At 36.7% G+C, this 18,106-nt stretch overlaps 1 protein-coding gene across 5 annotated transcripts in view; it reads right to left on the reverse strand.

The window, feature by feature from the left end:
* Positions 1 to 1,484: 1,484 nt before the first annotated feature.
* PPARGC1A (PPARG coactivator 1 alpha) overlaps positions 1,485 to 18,106 on the reverse strand; it is a 620,182-nt gene continuing 603,560 nt past the window's right edge. For 3 of the 5 annotated variants that reach the window (XM_036921007.2, XM_036921005.2, XM_036921006.2), the window contains 3 exons: positions 11,000 to 11,121; positions 10,516 to 10,667; positions 1,485 to 5,361 (listed from right to left, as the gene is read on the reverse strand). In XM_036921007.2, coding sequence (XP_036776902.1) covers positions 5,258 to 5,361; positions 10,516 to 10,667; positions 11,000 to 11,121 — 378 coding nt within the window. In that variant the 3' untranslated portion in view covers positions 1,485 to 5,257. The remainder of the gene's footprint in view (positions 5,362 to 10,515; positions 10,668 to 10,999; positions 11,122 to 18,106) is intronic. The other 2 variants (XM_057502133.1, XM_057502134.1) reach the window with 2 other exon arrangements.

An 18,106-nucleotide genomic window follows, 5' to 3' on the forward strand; every position in this document is an offset into this window, starting at 1 on the left:
ACACTTTGGCTAAAATATGCTATAATTAATACTGAGTTACGACTGTGTAGCTAGTAACACCAATGTCAAATGAGTATAATAATGTTGTTAGGGCTGTAAATTATACCCAATGATTAGCTAAATAATGCTACAATGAAGAGAAAACTGCGATGCTGGAAATAAATTTTGAATCAATATCACATTGTACAGTTTAGAGAGATTTAGTATGGAGGACTTCTGAATTTAGACAAGCTCCTTTTAAATAAACTATTCCTGTCCAGTGTTCATTTATTTTTATCAGCCTAATTTTGGCTTCAATAATTATTTTGCCATTAGTGTCATCAAGGATGGAAGTGATTTAATGTTTTGAGGACAACATGCAATGAATCCTTTATCTCCAATCAGAATGTCCCCCTACCAGAGTAGCAGCTACTGCTGCTATTTCTTCAAAGTCTCCCATTACCCTCAAAAGGTTTTTAAAGGTAAAAAAGCTAACCCTGTAAAGAAAGACTTGCATTATTCTAATGTCTTTCCTGAGACCAGCCAGAAGATTAAAAATTGCATCATACAATCTAAGAATCAATGGAGAAAAGTCAGGATCTGAGGTTCATTCAGCAAATCTTAGTAGTGCTTGGTATCCACAGTTGTAAACAAATGTCATATTTGGCTAAAATAATGTTCTTATTTTCTATTTTGATAAAATAATTGGCCAATCTTACAGTGGCATGAAATAGAAAGAGAACCATTGAAAGTGCTTCTTGTGTTCTTGAGCAGATGTCAATGCACTATTGATCGCTGTATCACATTACCAATAACTACAAATATATCTTTTTATCTCCATGAGGTGGTGGGGCAGGAGCTGGGATATATTTAGGATATACTATGTTTATTTTGCATCTTGCCATACCAAATACCAGTGGTTGGGAGTGGGATGACCATCGGAAATCGGGAGAGGGCAGAGCACTAATAATACATTCCCCGTCATCTCCATCGCTAAGACCACCAAACAGCTGAAAGGCACAGAGGACACCTTGACAACAAGCCATGTCCCCAGCTATCAGCTTGTCTCACATTTAACCTGACAACTTGCATCTGATGGGGGGCTGCATCCTGCTACAAGTCTCTGAGAAATATTCAGTCTATCTAGAGTAGAACTGCTTCCTAAGCTGAATATTCAGCAGGTTTCTCACTAGGGGAAATGGCTTGTACACAGAAACACACTTTCTGGGGTTAAGTACAAAAACAGAGCTAATCCATTTGACCATGTTCCACATCACCTCTCATTATAGAGATTATCAGTTCTGCCTTTGTCATTTGAAAGGAGACAAGGTAAAATACAGAAGGTGCATGTTACCTTAGAGCTGAAATCCATCCATGAATATGGAAAAGCAGGGAGAAAGGAGGGAGATACAGAGAGGAAATAGAATGATAATAAGCCAGTAAGGCGTACTGATCTCTATGAAACAGGCCAGCAGTGTGGTTACAATAAATAAGAAGAGCAGAAGTAGATTTGAAACATTCGTTTCCCTTTATTAGCTCAGTGAGGCTGATGTGTACTGCACATTAAAAAAAAAAAATCACAGGAATTTTCATACAATGAATAAAACCACAACAATACATGTAGAATTGGCAGGTGGAAAAACAGCCCGGCAAGGGCAGAACTAATCGCTCACTTTCCCTCTTCAGCATAGTTCAACCAACAGTATTACACTTTCACCTACAAATCTTAAAGTAGCTCCATCAAATCAGCAGTTCACATTATTGAAAATGTCTGTCACATAGGTACAAATTTAGAATCATCACATTATATTACATGGCTATTCTAGGTCATCTATAGATCAGGTCTTAGACTACAGTGATTGAAGTTCTCGTTACAGCCATCAGAAAAGGACACATAATCATTACCTACTGTAAGCTCACATCTAAAGGCATGAAAAGGTTTCCTTTTATCAACGGACCCAACCATCATACCCCAATAGTGCAAAACTCCCCTCTGCTGCTTTGAATGTTGACAGCCCAACTGCGTTGCTCTCAGCGTCTTTGAGCACAGATTGATTTTGTTGTACTGGAAGAATTATTCTGCTACATCTCTTTTTAAAAAAATAAAATAACCCACATTTCTAAAGCACCAGTTCAGTTACCAAGATTGTAGATGTGGTACTTACCACAGCACGAAGGCAATGGCCCGCGGTCATCTAAAAATCCTACAGATCTATGCTGAAATTTGCCTCCAGTGATGACAGGGGTGCATGTGTTCATTTGAAATATTCTTTCCAAAAAAAATTAAAAATAAAAATAAAAGGAACACAGTTTACATTTTGATAGGCTACCCACAGTGTCTGCATAAGACACAAAAGCTCTATTCCGATGGTTTACTAATTCTCTCTTTGCACTAATTTTAGATGCAATTTGAAGTCCATGGAGAAAAACTATCTTCACGGTAACAATATTTGTCAGGCCAGAGGGGGGATAAATTAATCCTAGACATGAAATCTGCAGTGCTGTCTTTTGATAAGTAAGAAATGAAACCAAGTGTTTTACTCATGTCAACAATCCAGGGCAAAGGAGAATGTATTTAAAACTGGATCACAAAAAATTTAAAGGCAAAATAGAGAACGCGTCTGGTCCTTGAACACATAATATGATTTACTAAATATTGATTTCTTAAAAATAATTTATTGCTCTTAATAGTCTTTTCTATTATTATTATTCTACAACAGAAGATACTCAAAATTCAGAAAGAAAGACTGTAAACTTTAGTTTGGCGTTCACACAGAGTTAAAATACCTGCATTTAGCCTACAGAACAACAAGAATTAGGCAGATTAAAGATGTGTTACTGTTGTAACGCAGAACCTGTGAACAAGTTCTTTTATTTCATAGTATTTTATTGCTTTCTATCTACTTAGAAATAAGAAGCCAAAAATCAAGCAAGCATCCGACAGGACAGACAGTGGATTCACTCAGAACACAATATGCTGGTGATAAATGAATACAGCCATCAAAATTAGCTGCATTGGCCTGGGGGTGAAATCCATGTTATAAGATTGTGTTGGGCGAGAGAAAGGAAAAGAACAATTAAGTAGTAGGTAGATCATGTCTTCCAGAAAAGTCACGTCGGCCAAACTGTAATTGAATCTCAATTTAGAAACTTGAATACACACTCCAAACTTTACTGATTTCCATTCCAGGGGCTCCACCCTCAGATGAAATCCTGATGCTCAACATGGAGGTTTTTCTGAAGTTTTTATTGAATTTAGCAGAAGCAAGGTCATCAAGAACAACAACGTCAGAGGCCATGCTAGTGCAAGTAGAAACGGGGCTTCCGCAGAAGCTGTATTTCCCAAATGAAACACCACAACTCCAACCTGACAATTGTCATGCATCCTAGGTAGAAAATTTCCACTGGCTTTATTATTTTCATCATCTCATAATTTATAATAAATAGGCTATCTGCAACTGATAAATATGTCTCTTTAGTAAACAAAGGAATGAAATATCAGTATCTATACAGGATGCAGAACTGTAAAAAATACAGATAAATACCATCATCATACTCTGCCAAGGGAAAGAGATACTGGCTTCAAAGAGAGTCTTCAGACACACATTAATTATTGTAAAAATCATACTGTAATTATTACCTCAGCATTTTGTATCAAATTAAAATCACAAAAATTAAAACAAAACAGCATTTTAAAAAGATTTTTGACCTCTAGTTTCAAAACTACTGTTGATAGAGAAAATAAAAACATTTCTTAATGGTTACCCATTGAGAGACTTTACATAAAATCATGATATCTTCTAGAAAAATTTTAGATGAGAAAATTTCATTCCCCTAACAAATCCAGTGTATAAAACTTCAAAGAAAAACAAGCAACAAGAAAATGTGGAAAAATATCGCATAAGTGGTTAATACCTGTAGGGGGCTAGGATATTTCTTGACAAGATGCTTAGATTGAAGCTCACCTAAGAAGGGATGGATGTGCATAAAGCATCATTTTGTTATTGCACTCGACGGACACACACACTGTCTTTTTGTGTTTTTTTTTTTTACAATCAAATATATAATAAGCAGTAAGTTCAGCTTCTAAATAGGTTAGTGTACAATAATTGTTTCACCTCATAATTACATTTGAATATTCTTGATTAAGAAAAATTTAGCAGTTTTGAAAAGAAGGCTGCATTTACAGTGCATAGCTGTAACAAAAAAAGAACATTGTTGTATAGTATATACACAAAATAAAAATACTCCATTTAACATCTGTAAATACTTAACTACATCAGAGAATGTAGCAATTACACTATCTGAACACATCCCAGAGAGTCCTCCCCAACTCTCGTTAGTACTGTAACGCCACGCCCGCTCCTCAGCACGAACCGCTGAACAAGCTGCACGTTTGACCAATGACAAGGCTTTTGAAATTTGCAATGGAAGATCAACATTTGGACATTTACATGGGTGTCAGAATAGAGGGTGAACTACAGAAACTTCAAAATGTTAGGAGAGCTTAGCGCTGTGGTACCCGCAGTATCCTCTCCCACACAGATTCCATAGCGACAGGAAAAAAGAAAAAAAGGAGAAAAAGAGAGCGAGAAAGGATATTAGTCCTATTCAGAACCTGTGTTTTCTTCGGGATTGTCATATAATACGTTATGAGAGAAAGCTTGCTTCACGTTGAATTTGCACTTTCTGAAAAACCAGAGTACGGAGGCAGATGCCCAGATATCAGTGGCTGTCATTTTCAGGTGGTTTATGGTTGGTTGGTCTTCTTCCCTTTTGAATGTGTGCATTTCTTTTTTTTTTCCTTTTGAATAGAATATGAACATTTTGAAGTTCTAGGTTTTAAGTTTGTCTTCATGGAACTGCTGCCATTTGAAGTGGTTTGCCCTGGCACACTCTGGTCAGGTGCCCCCAGTCCCCCAACTGTACGTGCATATTTCCCCAAACCAGGCGTGCATGTGCACACACACACACACACACACACACACACACACACACACACACTCCGTCACCAAGAGACTCCAGGGAAACAAAGCTGACACCCACAAATAAACATGTGCTTACTCGATATCCATTCTGTCTCTTGTCTCCTCAGCAGCTGTGTTCATGTAAACCATTGTTGTTGTTCTTGTTGTATTGTTGTTGTTTTGTTTTGTTTTTATACAGAGTGTAAAGTAGGAGAAATTCCTTAGTATGACTTGTAATAGTCTGTTAGGGAAGGACGCGCTGTCCCATGAGGTATTCACCGTCCCTCTGTCATCCTCAGCCAGGGAACATGTTACCTGCGCAAGCTTCTTTGAGCTTCTCTCAGTAAACTATCGAAATCCAGGGAGTCATACTTGCTCTTGGTGGAGGCGGGGTCAAAGTCATCTGAGTTGGAATCTGGAAGAAACCCAGGTTGGGTTAGACGCACCCTCTTCTGGTGGTCATTAACTCAATCATCCAATTCAACATTGCCTGATTTGGCAGCAACTTATCCAACTGATAGACTTTTAAAAATATGCCCAAATTTATAGGAAATGTTCAATTTATATGTAGAAGTATGTTTATATTTGCAGAGAATAACGACTGATGAGCATTCAAAACACTACTCTCTTGACTGGTGTCAGTCTTAAACATTCCTAGGGAGTAATCAGAACATACCTAATATCTCTATTCAATAACAACATATCCAATCAATATACTTTTTAAAAGAACCATCATCCCCTTCCTGAAGTGTTAAATGGCTTACCCAGGGTTCCTCAACAACCTAGATGAGGAGGAGAGAGTAGATGTTGAAACTAATTTTACTATTCAATACGATTGATTTCATTGAACATAAAAGCCAGTTAAGTGGGAGAGACAGTCATCCGACCTTCACCCACTCACCACCCTGCTGCTCCCCTTTTATGCAGGAGGGACATATGATACAGTCATTGACCCCAGTACCTTGGGGCATTCCAGCAAGACTGGCACAAACTCTCCCCAAATTGGAAGGTTTAGGGATGTACTTCATATCCAAAGAGGACAAATTCAGCCTCTTTGCTCATCAAGAGGAGAGGAAAAATATGCAAGTATAAATAAAGCCACGGTTTTTCTTAGACCTTATGCTAGTCCAGCTCGGCTTTTGTGCAAAGTTCCACATGCTAGGTCTGATAGCCCTTAACAAAACTGATCTGCTTCCACAATGTTGGATATAAAGTGAAATTTCGTTAAATATTTTTTATTTTTCTCCACTGACATTTATAAACAAGTCAGGTATAACTGCTGGTCTTTTAGGTGAGAAAGGATATCTTGGAAACATAGTAGACAGCCTTTTGCAAATACATTCATTCTTTTGAAAGCACTTATTTGAAGGGACATGAAACCTTTTTGGGAAACATTAACAATCCTACTCAAATATGAACATTTCTGTGTTTTGCCCAGAATAAGTTACAAAATAGAAATATCCAAAGGGACAGAAGAGTGTAACGCTAGATAATATGGAGGCATAATCATCGCCCACACAAGCTGTCTTGCTGAAAAGGTTGTAATCCCTCAAGCTCTCCAGCACTGACCTGACTTTTACCCCTAAACTTCAATCTGTGTTACCCATCTTAGATTTCAAGACAAGGAATTTCCCTCACTTCTTTTTTTCTTTCCTTCTTATCATCCTTTGTCTTGACTTTTTTTTTTCAAGCAAGTTTTTTTTCCAGGTAACAGCATTTACAGTTGGCCTAGGACATAAGAGGAAGGACAAAAATGGCCAGTCTTCCCTCACTAACATCTTACATAGTCAATTCTTAAATTACACTGGCTTCCACCCTTTTCTTCATAGCCTAATGAGTAGTTTGCTTGTATTATTAAAGCCTCACACACCACTATTGCTCAAATCAAAGTCTTTTCCCTAGAAACAGACAAGAAAGGAAGTCCTGCTCACTGCTAGAGAGCGATGAGGTCAGAATCCCACTGACGTGTTGGAGGACGACGGAAGAGCCTCCTGATAATGGGAGTATGTGTGACAGGAAGGTCAGCACAGACCTATCAAAAACATACCTGTGAATCCTTCCTGGGAGGGAATTTTGAGAATGTTTAAAATGCCTTAATGTTGGAAAAGGCATATGAAACCCAGAATTTCAGTGTTTGTGGATTTTCATTGGCAAAAAGTATTTTGAAACAGTGGTTCTCAAGAGTTTCTTCACTATGAACTATCATGCCTGGTATTTACAAGCATATAAGCACTTATATAGGCCTACTGTGTCATATAGTAGAAGCACCCACAAAATCTTTTTTTTGCATGAAGATAGATTGTGGTTACATGCAATTCCTGAGACGATAACATCTAATCGACCCCATTCTTCCCACTAAAGGAAGGTTATTGCAAAATGAGTAAGATAATAAAATTTTCATTGGAGTAAACTGAAAGCCACTCTTAATTATTTTTAAAAATTAGTTGTTAGAAATAATGACACTGTAGAAAGAGAAACACATCCATTTTTAGTATCTAGAAATCTGTTGGCACAAAGTAGGTACTAAAATGACTTGTTGTTGAATGAATGTATTAATCTTCAACACCAGCCTATTAAAAACTGTGGTTGAAAATATTTTTGTTGGGATCTGGGAATGGCTTATCAATGAATGGCTAGGGTGGAAGTTAAGTTATGCATATATACAAGATGCTGATAAAGTAATGCATTTCTTTGAGTTAATAAAGAGTTTGTGATATGTTATTTCATTTTTCTCAGATACTTAAGTTCTACACCATAACTAATTCCTGATCAAAAAATTATTATTGTATTTGTAATAATGACCCATTCTCCTATTCTGGTCCTAAATTCCTCATTTAATTTCTATGTTTCCTATCTTTCAGAAAGATCCACATGTTTATAAGACAGTAAATACAAAGACACAGATTACAGATTCATGGATTTAAATCCTGGTTTCATAATGGTAATTTTGATTGTTCTTTTAAATTCCAAGTCTCATTTATAAAACTGGCTCAAGAATAGTAATTGGAATCATTATGTTTTGCACTAATAGTATTGTGGTAACCATATGAGGCCTCAGTAGTAGAGAAACAGAATGTGTGAACTAACTTAATTTGCAGGAGCAAATAAAACCAGAAAAAAAAAAAAGTTAGATCTGTCAAACAAATACTCTTGCTAAAGGGTCACTTCATTCTTGCTAAACTTAATCTGTATCACATCATTTTCACTTTATTCTTGACACACATGTAAGCTCCCAGTCCCTCTATGAGTCCCGTACAATCTTTTGTTCACTATATCCAGTGGCCATACCCTGAAGCATTTAACTTGAATTCTTCAGGGGACAAAGACAAGACACATATAAATGCTGTTCATTTCCAAAGCTAGCCCCTGATATTGATTCTTCCATTTTAAAATAACTTGAAATTTCCAACTTCTCATTCCCACCAGTTTTAATTATAGCTATTTATTGAGCACCTCTTCTATGCCAGAGCTTCACATACATTTATTTAATCTTCACAGCAGCATCATAAAGTAGTTTGCAAATGAAGAATCAGAAGCAGAGGGAGTTTAACTGTTTTGCTCAAGGTCAGAAGCTAAGTCAGGTTTCAAAACCAGGTCTGCAAGATTCCAAAGTCAGAGCTCTTTTAACCACATCATGCCTACTTTCAGATCGACTACCTGCATGCAACTGTAGGTCTTGAGGAAACGGGCAAAACCCATATGCTACTACAGTGCACGTCAAACACACTCGTGAGAAAACACAGAGCTAACGTAGCAATGGCAAAGTCTCTACTGCTGCTGGCTAGGCAGAGAGATAACAAGAGGGCAAGCATTCTTAAAAATATTTCAGGGAGGCTCCAGTGCCATTAGGAAATACCATCCAATCCTCCCTCTACCAGTGATGAATTGTGATCTAAGGTCCCTCTAGGTAGCTTATTTTAAACTCTAGATGCTTTGAGAGACTAGAAACACCCTGGCCTTCATCACTGAAGAAAGTAAGTCAAATCAACTCAAGACTTCAATCTGTCTTGACTGGTTTTATCAGCCAACATTTGAACAAATGACTTGCCACCTTTTATATTTTCATCCCTAGCCTCTATCTCTCTAACAGTCAGCTGCCTCTCTCCTGCTACATCCTATCTGTTTAGCTCCTGAAGTGAATTATAGCATATTCCCTCTATGAACAATGCACACCACCTCTATCAATTACTCTAGGAAGACATCCCTTCAGTGGAAGGGAGAAAAAATATCCCTGTATTTGACATTCACTTCTTTCTTTATACCAAAGCCAATGCAATTGCAGACAGATACATAATAACACTTAGGAATAGATTTATGAGTTAATTTTATGATTATTATAAATTGATTTAAAATAATTTTATCATATGCACATTTACCATTCTCCTTCCTTCATCAAAGAATTTAAAGGCTTACAATACACACATTAGACAGGGAATGACATGCAAAGGAGCCAAACTGAAATTAGAAAGGAAATTAAGATGTCCATTTTGGCATTATTTATAATATCAAAATATTGAAATTAAATACATATTTAGCTATCATAGAATGATTAAATATAAAAGTACCATTCCCCCAGCAGAATACTATATAGCCCTTAAAACATATTGATAAGTTCTTTCAGTCCTTGAATCATAGCAGAAAATCAATTTATATTAATTGAGAAAAGTAGGATTTAAACATTTATATACATATAAAATGTCCTCAACTATAAGAAATTTGAGTTTTAAGACAAAATATCAGACTGCAAATCACACACTGGGTAATAGTGGTTATCTCCAAGGCTGACAGGTGATCTTATTATTTTTCTTACTACTTTTTTATGTTTTCCAAATTTTACTCCTTGAGTCTGTATAGCTTTTATAACAGCAAAAATGAGTACTTATGTATACTTCAGTTTCCTTATCTGTAAAATCGGATGCAAATAATAATATCCATCTCCTAAATTGTTCTATTAATTAAATGAGAAAATGCTTACAAGCTCCTGGCACAGCGTCTAGCATTTGGAAGCACTCAAACAAAAAAAGTTTTTCTCTTCTTTTGTCTTAAAGTATAGCATATGAAATCTTATTTGCTCCTCTAAAGTTGTAATTTGTAGAAAATGTTAAGATTTCTAGGAGTTTGCACAATAATAAGGAAAAAAGAGCAAGACGTTTGCATATTCTATTCCCTAGACAATGCTGACAATGTGCTGGTCATCATATTACAGAATAGGATTCAGGGTAGGCATGGAAAGCAATAGCAGATCACAAGTGCACACACACACACACACACACACACACGACATAAATAATAAACACATGCTGACACACACATACAAATAATAAAGGAGTTTAGCATGTGGGCAGAGAGTACCAAAAATTTACTTCTCTCCTTTGTTGCCAAAACCTAAGCCCATTGTTTCTGAAACTTGTGTACATTAAAAAGTAAACCATAAGATAAAATCTGTATTCAAATATTCTCTCTGGTAAAGCAAAGTGATGTCCAGCCCAATGGGCCTACAGTTCACATTTGTTTCCACTCTGAGCCCTACGTCATGGATTCCTCATCCCATGTACAGAAAAATCCATACCTAGGTCTGCATAGTTAGACTTGAAAAATTGCTTGCGTCCACAAAAGTACAGCTCGAAGTCAGTTTCATTCGACCTGCGTAAAGTGTATCCGTTTTCAAGAGCAGCAAAAGCGTCACAGGTATACCGGTAGGTAATGAAACCATAGCTGTCTCTGAAGCGGACAAAGAAGAGAAGTTCAAAGCCAGTGAAGAAGCATTAGCATATACGACTGTAACCCTTTCTACTTGAGGACACTTCACTGGTGCCAGCGTCTGAACCACTGCATCCATTTATCAGTGTGATTGTCCTGTCAAGTCGCTAAATAGTTACTTCTGGGACAGGAAATCTCAGCTAGAAAGATTAATAAATAGGGATAAAAGAAAATAAATAAGATCCCGAACTCAGCATGTCATCTGTCAAAGCATTCCCATCCTAGTAATATTATGGCCATAAGTTTTTACATATGTCAGCTTCTAAACAAGAAATAATCTGGGAGATTCTTACCCATTCTCCCGCAGATTAACTGTGCACTCCTCGATTTCACCAAAAACTTCAAAACGGTCCCTCAGTTCTGTTCGTGTTGTGTCAGGTCTGATTTTACCAACATAAATCACACGGCGTTCTTCCTGGGGGCGGGGGCAAGGGGAGGGGGGAGGAAGAGAGACTTTCGCTAGTTCTGAAGATAGGATTGAACCTCTAGAAACATTCATAAATGCACAATCGTGCAAAACAAGAACAGATTGAACTGGCAATTAAAGCAAAATATACAGTAAAGCTGAAGGGAAGACTACGTTAAACCAAGTTTTATTTTCCACCTCTTCAATAGCACTTTCTCACCTGCGCTTTCTTCTGCAACTCATTCTCTACTTTTTCTATCCATCTCTGTTCTTCTCTCACAGGAACTTGATGGTTAGAAAAGAAATATGTGTAATGTGGACTTGTTATCACTGAATAGCTGACCGATACCTATTAAATATTTTTAACACCTGTGACTTGATTATTAACCCTCAAACTTGGTAAGAACCTAACCTGGTTTGCAAACTGTTTAACTTCTCATTAACTCTAATAATGAGAGGTACAGATGTCAACATCCCTCAAAATAATGATTCTTAAACTCTAGGATAAATGAACATTACCTTGGGTGTTTATTAAAAATGCAAATTTGGGGGATTTAACTCATCTGTATTTCTTTTAAAGAACTGAAAGACAGGTTTCAATGATCTTCATTTTTTAACAAGCATACACCAGGGATTCTGAAGCAGGTGGTCCAAAGACAATAATTTGAAAAATGCAGTCTAAGAAGGTAGTCTATTTCAGGGCATGAGTCTCTAAAGAATAAGAGCTATAAAAGAGGCTATAAATTTCACTTTTCCAATGAATCTTATTTTAGAAACAGACTAGAAAGGTGTGGCCTGATTTTCACAAGTGGAGTCAATATCATCATAATACGAAAGTCATCAGCAATTTATAACCTACAAAATATGGGGAGAATATCTTACAGCCTGAGGATGGATTTTATGGTTTTAACAAAACACTAAGAAACACTTGGTGTAAAAAACAATCCTATACCTCTTGTTCAAAGGAGACAAGGCTAAAAGTGATGGTGTCTCTCAAAAGAGAACTTTTACAAAAATATGAAGAGTTAACGTCAAGAATGTGCTTACCAACTAATCCATACGTCCATCAAGAACAAACAAGAATGAAATGAACTTAAGCTTACAGGATTTAAGTTAGATGGAAGCAAAGAAGAGGAAGCAAAGGACCAAGGTATAGATCTAACTTGCCTAAGAGTTTTCTCTGGATGTACTTAGAGTATCCTGTCCTTGATGATGCAAACAGTAATTTAGTTTAGGTCAAAGAGATGCCCTGTATTACTTATTGAGTGTCTTTCCTTTTCATATGCCAGTATTTAGCAAAGGATCTGGCAAGAAATGGGCACTTATTAAGTACTTGCAGAATGTAAGTGAACAATTCACAGCCTCTATAACACATGTCCTCCTAGGTAATCTGGTCATCCATGCCTTATGTTTTTTCACCATATGCAACATTCATATTTCTATTTTCATCAAGGAAGTTCCTCTGAACTTCAGACTTACATGGACAACTATCTATTTGACATCTCAGGTTGGATGTTCCCTAGGCACTTCAATCTAGACCAACATTACCCAAACCAAACTCTCAAGTTCTGCCCTCTTCACGGCAGGTATTTCTCCAATGTTCTTGTTTAAGTTTAACTTTATGTAGCCAGTTATTCAGGACAAAACCTGAGTATCTTCCTTGGCTCTTCCCTCTGAGTCCCCTCCACCTATCCAGTCACTCATTAAGTCCTCTTGATTTTTACCTCCTAAGTCTCTCTCTAGTCTGTCTCCTTGATTTCAGCTTCCCTAAACAAAGCTGCTAGCATCTCTTTCTGGACTAGCACAATAGCTTCTTAACTTGGATCCCATATCTGTATTTACCCTCCTCCAAGCAATTTATTCACTTCAATCAGCATAGTCTTTGCTAAGGGAACAGGAATCTGATCATGTCAATTACTGTCTAAAACATTTCAATGACTTCTCATAACTTTCAAGGGAAGACCTAAGATATTAACAGGACCTACAGGCCCTGCATAGTCTGGGCCTGTGTCCACCATGGCCTTTGTCACCCACATTCCATTCTTTCCTTTACTCTTTTCCAGCCACATTGAGCCTTTATCAGTCCTTGGAAGGACTGTGCTCCTTCCTCTCCCAGGGCCTTTGACCTTTCCCCTGCTACTTGGAATATACTTCACATACTACCTCTCACTCCCCTCCACCAACATACATATGCCATCTAGAATTACACTTAACTCAATAATCATTTCCTTTCTGAGACTTAAGATGAGGTCAAGCTTCCTATTAGCTGTTCTTATAGCACACTCTATTTCTCCATTGTAGTTCTATGTCCCATTATAATTAAATAATTAATAGTTTATTCAGTGTTTAATGTCTATCTTTCCGTACAATGAAAACAGAAACCATATCTGTCCTAGTGACCACTATATTCTGCGGGTACTCGAAGTATCAGAGTCTCAATGAAAAATCAATCAATATGTTGAAAAATCAATCACTCCCCAATTAATCACTTTTAACACTTAACTCTCATACCCTTCATTATATCAAAGACGCCTAAGTGTGGTTCTTACTCTCTGAGACTCTAAAATAATGGAGAATGAAAGTAAGTTTTGGTGCTAAATCATCGGAAAACTTTGCCCAGGTAGCTCAGCTGAGGGAATTAACAAAGGTCTCCGTGATTTTCTTGTGCAGGTTTAAGTGTAAGAAGTGTAGGGCAGCTATGTTATTTGTAGGACTCTCACTCTTAAAAATCACCTCTGAAAATCAGAGGTGGAGCTCCACTGAAATAGTCAATAAAACACAATTCTTATGACACCAGCTATTGAACCTAAATAACTGACCAGGTGAAGTACAGCAAAAAGAACAGCCTGTTTGATTCACTTCCATGTAGATTGCATGTCTCAATTGAAGGCAGTAATTGGGTTGTTTCAGAGAAGTTAGCCCATTCTGGAGGTCAATAAATATAAATGGATGGTGAGGCTCCTCCTGGGGCAGTGCTGCGCACTTGAGCAAGGGAGTCATAACACCGCATTCCATTCTATTTATGCAGCCAGCACCAGCCCAACAGCCAAATGTGATGGGACTCTTATCTAAACTTTCTGGCGCCTGCTTACGTGGGTGTTACAGATTTTTTTTTAATGAGCCTTTTTAGGAAGGTTACTACTGTATAAAAGAAAAGAAGGGGGAAACTCAGAGAGAAAGAAATTGAACCATCACAAAGAAATTGCTTAACTACCATTATGGGAATACACACAGTCTACGTATTCAAGGAAATTTGAAGTTAAAGCTAAAATCGACCATATGCACGTCCATATGCAGTCTTTGAATTGCTTCTTTATACAAGGCTGTACCCAACAATGATCCCACAAAGAAGATAAACCAGAGGATCTTTTTGGATACTGATACATTCTGCAGTAAAAAGAAGACACATCCTAAGCAGGAGAAACAGAAATCTAAAGAGTTGGTCCACGATCATTTAAATTATCTACTTGTCTATTATCACCTTTTATGAAACACAGGAATGGGACCATGTCTTGCTTCCTTACAAAGATTAGAGATTGAATACATGTTGAAATTCTCATTTGTGAGAATGATTTGAGTGCTCAGTTTTTCTAGTGCTAAAAATGAAAATGAAAGGCATCTGAAGGTCTAAAAATGCAAAGGCAAATATCTTCCCAAGATTGGCCAAAATGTCTAGCAAAGAACTGATTATTTTAATATGTTGTAGTTTTATTAGGCAGATGAATAGATTCTTTAGCTTTAAAAAACCTTAACATTTGCAGCCAATTTTTCAAGACATTAATTTCTAAACAGGAGATGAAAGGAAAAGAAATCAAAATGCTTAATAATATTTCCAACTTCGTAAAGGCTTGGAGGAACTCTAAACCTTTGGAAAAAGGTCCCTGAAAAATGATTTTCAGACTAGTTTTCACTATTGGGGAGGATGGAACATTTATCAAGTATCTTTTAGCTTCAATTTTCACAAAAGCTACTTTGCTGATGGGGTGGATAATAAAATTGAAGATTTATGTTGTATTAACAGGTATAGTAAATCATCATTATATCAAAATACAGAGGATAAAGAAAAAAAAACCTCACTGAATTAACTACCTTTGTATTATCAAAATCTTTATCAAAAGGAGTCTCAATAGTGTCTCTCAGTTGGCTGGGGAAAACATACAATGATTGTTTTCATCAAATAAGCTACTCCTGATAAAAGGGGTTTGACTAAGTAATAAAAGAAATTAGTAGGGAGAGTAACATTTATTGAATTCTAATATATGCAAAATACTATGCTTGATGTTTTATAGGTTAACTCACTAAAATATTCCACAGTGCTACGTAACAACAAGGAACAGCCTAATATGATTTAGACTTTCGTTCTCAGAACTTTTATTCTACATTTCAAAGTCAAGATAATGTAAAAATTCTTCCTCCAATGCTAAGGAAACTGTATGTAAATTAGATCTGTGTTCATTTCCAGATTAGCTATAACCTGACTTCCTCAAAAACGCCAAAGATATTACAAATACTTCAGATGAGATGAATGGATAAAACCCATGGCATTTCTAGAGTGACTGCTGTAGCTAGGTCCTCTATCTGAATGATAAAGTGAGAAGGATGAATGGCCAAGCATTTTTGGACAAAAAGAAAATGCCAAAACTTGAACGAAATACCAAAAAAGGTTCTTCTCTCTTGCCCATCATATTGATTACGCTTATCTTTATCTAACCTGGCAGCAATCAGTAAGTGCCTACCACTAGGGGGCACTCTTAGGGGAGAAACAAAACTATAGCACTTAGCTTTCCAAAGTTACCCCCATCCAAGCACTACTCAGGGAACTACCACATGACTGCGTTCATGTCTAAGGTTGGGTAAATGTGAATAACTCCAGGTTAGTTTGCTTAAGAGCTAATATGCAAGCAAGAGCTAAGATACTGGTAAACACACTGGTAAGTCAGAAAACATGAAAACTATAGACCGAGAATATGTCTAACTACTTTTAATCCAACCTATAATTTCTAAATAGTGAGCTTAGATTCATAATATATATATTCATTCACATGCAATGTATCTTGAAAAACGATTGAAGAGAAAATTATTTCCTCCAAAAAGAGTGACTATGAGAAATAATGTAACTATTTTTTGTTTTTTTCACCTGAAAAAGCTGATAATTATCAGTGATGAAGCACTATTCATGGCTCCTGGGCTGCACTAGCCAATGGAAAAAGAAATGAAATGGCAGTCACTGCCTAAACACATCTGGTTCTGGTTTTAAGCACTGAGCCATATCATAATGTCCCGATTTGCCCTTTAAATTAACATCCCATTATCATGTTTTCTGGCAGAAAACTGTACAGATTGCAAATGGAGTCGGACTTAGAACTCTACAAGAAATTAGAGCAGTGACGGTTTAGACATTAAGTACTAAACGCTGCCATGCAGAGTTCCAATATAACCTGAATTATTTCAAGTCAGTGAAACTGAGAAAGGCAGAGAGCGAACTGGTTTTTGAGAAGGAGTTTGGGTGAAAATTGGAGGAAAGTAGCACATTAATGGTAATATTCAACCACAATATGTGATTCTGTATTAGGAATTACTAATTATTAGTGTTCTCTTAGCTCTGATTTGATGCACTCAGGTTGGTGTGGAGAAAGATTTTTAGAGGCATAAGCAAAGAAATGTTTACAGACCCCTAAACTATCTCCTTATAGAACTCGAAAGCAATATAGACCACACAGCAAAGATGACTTTAATTTTATAAAACATTAATTATTAAATTATTTGAATATTATTTCTTTCATTTCCTGAACCCCTAATTATAACATTGTCTGAATTAATGGCTAATCCAGGACTGCACCCAAGATATTCCAAAAGTAATTTGCTATGTACTCATTACTTTAAGGGTACACCAAAATATGAATGGAAACCAGCTATGCGACCAACATAGGCAGGTGATCCTGGCTCCTTTAGTTCTTTCATGAATGACTCCTCGAGCTAATCCACTCAAATGAGTGAAAAATTGTGGCAGACGTATCTCTGTGCCCAAGTCCATAAAAATACACTTTACAAACACATTCTGGCATAAGAAAAGAGATCGTTTTGAGGAAGGACATCAATCAGAAAATCTTCCTGTGGGTAAACTCATTCAATAGTTTGCCCATGCCTACAGGAGAGACTTCACAATCCTTATCATGACTTACAGGACCTTTAAGGATCTGGCTTCCTCACAGCCCCTCAGAATATTTCTTGCTGCTCTATGCCCCAGTGTTCTAGTTAAACAACTAACAATTTCCCATTACACCTTGTTCTTTTCCAGAGACTCAATATGAGTTAGAGCCTCTGCCTAGAACAGCAATGTCCAATAAAAATATAATACAGCTATATAATTTTAAGTTTTCTAAGAAGCACATTTTCTTAAATATAAAAAGAAACAAGAAATTTTAGTTTAATAATATATTTTATTTAGTTCAATATAGCCAAAATATTATCATTTTTGACTTGGCATTGATATAAAAAATATTAACAAGGTATTGCACACTGATTGTATTAAGTCTTCAAAAACCAATCATACTTATAGGGCATCTTAATTCAGGACTAGCTAAGTTTGCTGTACAGCTAATGACAACCATATTGGACAGCATAGGTTACCTGTGCCCTCTGTTCCTTTAGATTTCACATCTCATGCTCTCTAGGGATTCCCTCCCTCATTCCCAAGTCTGGGTGTCCACCTCTACTCCACCACAGTACCTCAAATATACCTTCTAAAAGAGCAATTATCACACTCATGCCTTTTTGCATATCTTTACCTGTCAGTAGACTTGGAGCTCCCTGGATGTGGGGACCAGGTCTTACCTAATTTTGTACTGCAAGTATGTAGCAAATGTTTGTCACATAAACAGTCATGAGTTTTAATTTATGTTAAGCAGAAATAGCATATAACACTATCAATAACAGCACATTAATGTCTAAGAAGGATTTGGTTTAACAGTAAGTCCTGAATCTTCACAGCCTC

The sequence above is a fragment of the Manis pentadactyla genome, chromosome 5, assembly GCF_030020395.1.
Source record: "Manis pentadactyla isolate mManPen7 chromosome 5, mManPen7.hap1, whole genome shotgun sequence".
In the NCBI taxonomy this organism is placed as follows: Eukaryota; Metazoa; Chordata; class Mammalia; order Pholidota; family Manidae; genus Manis; species Manis pentadactyla.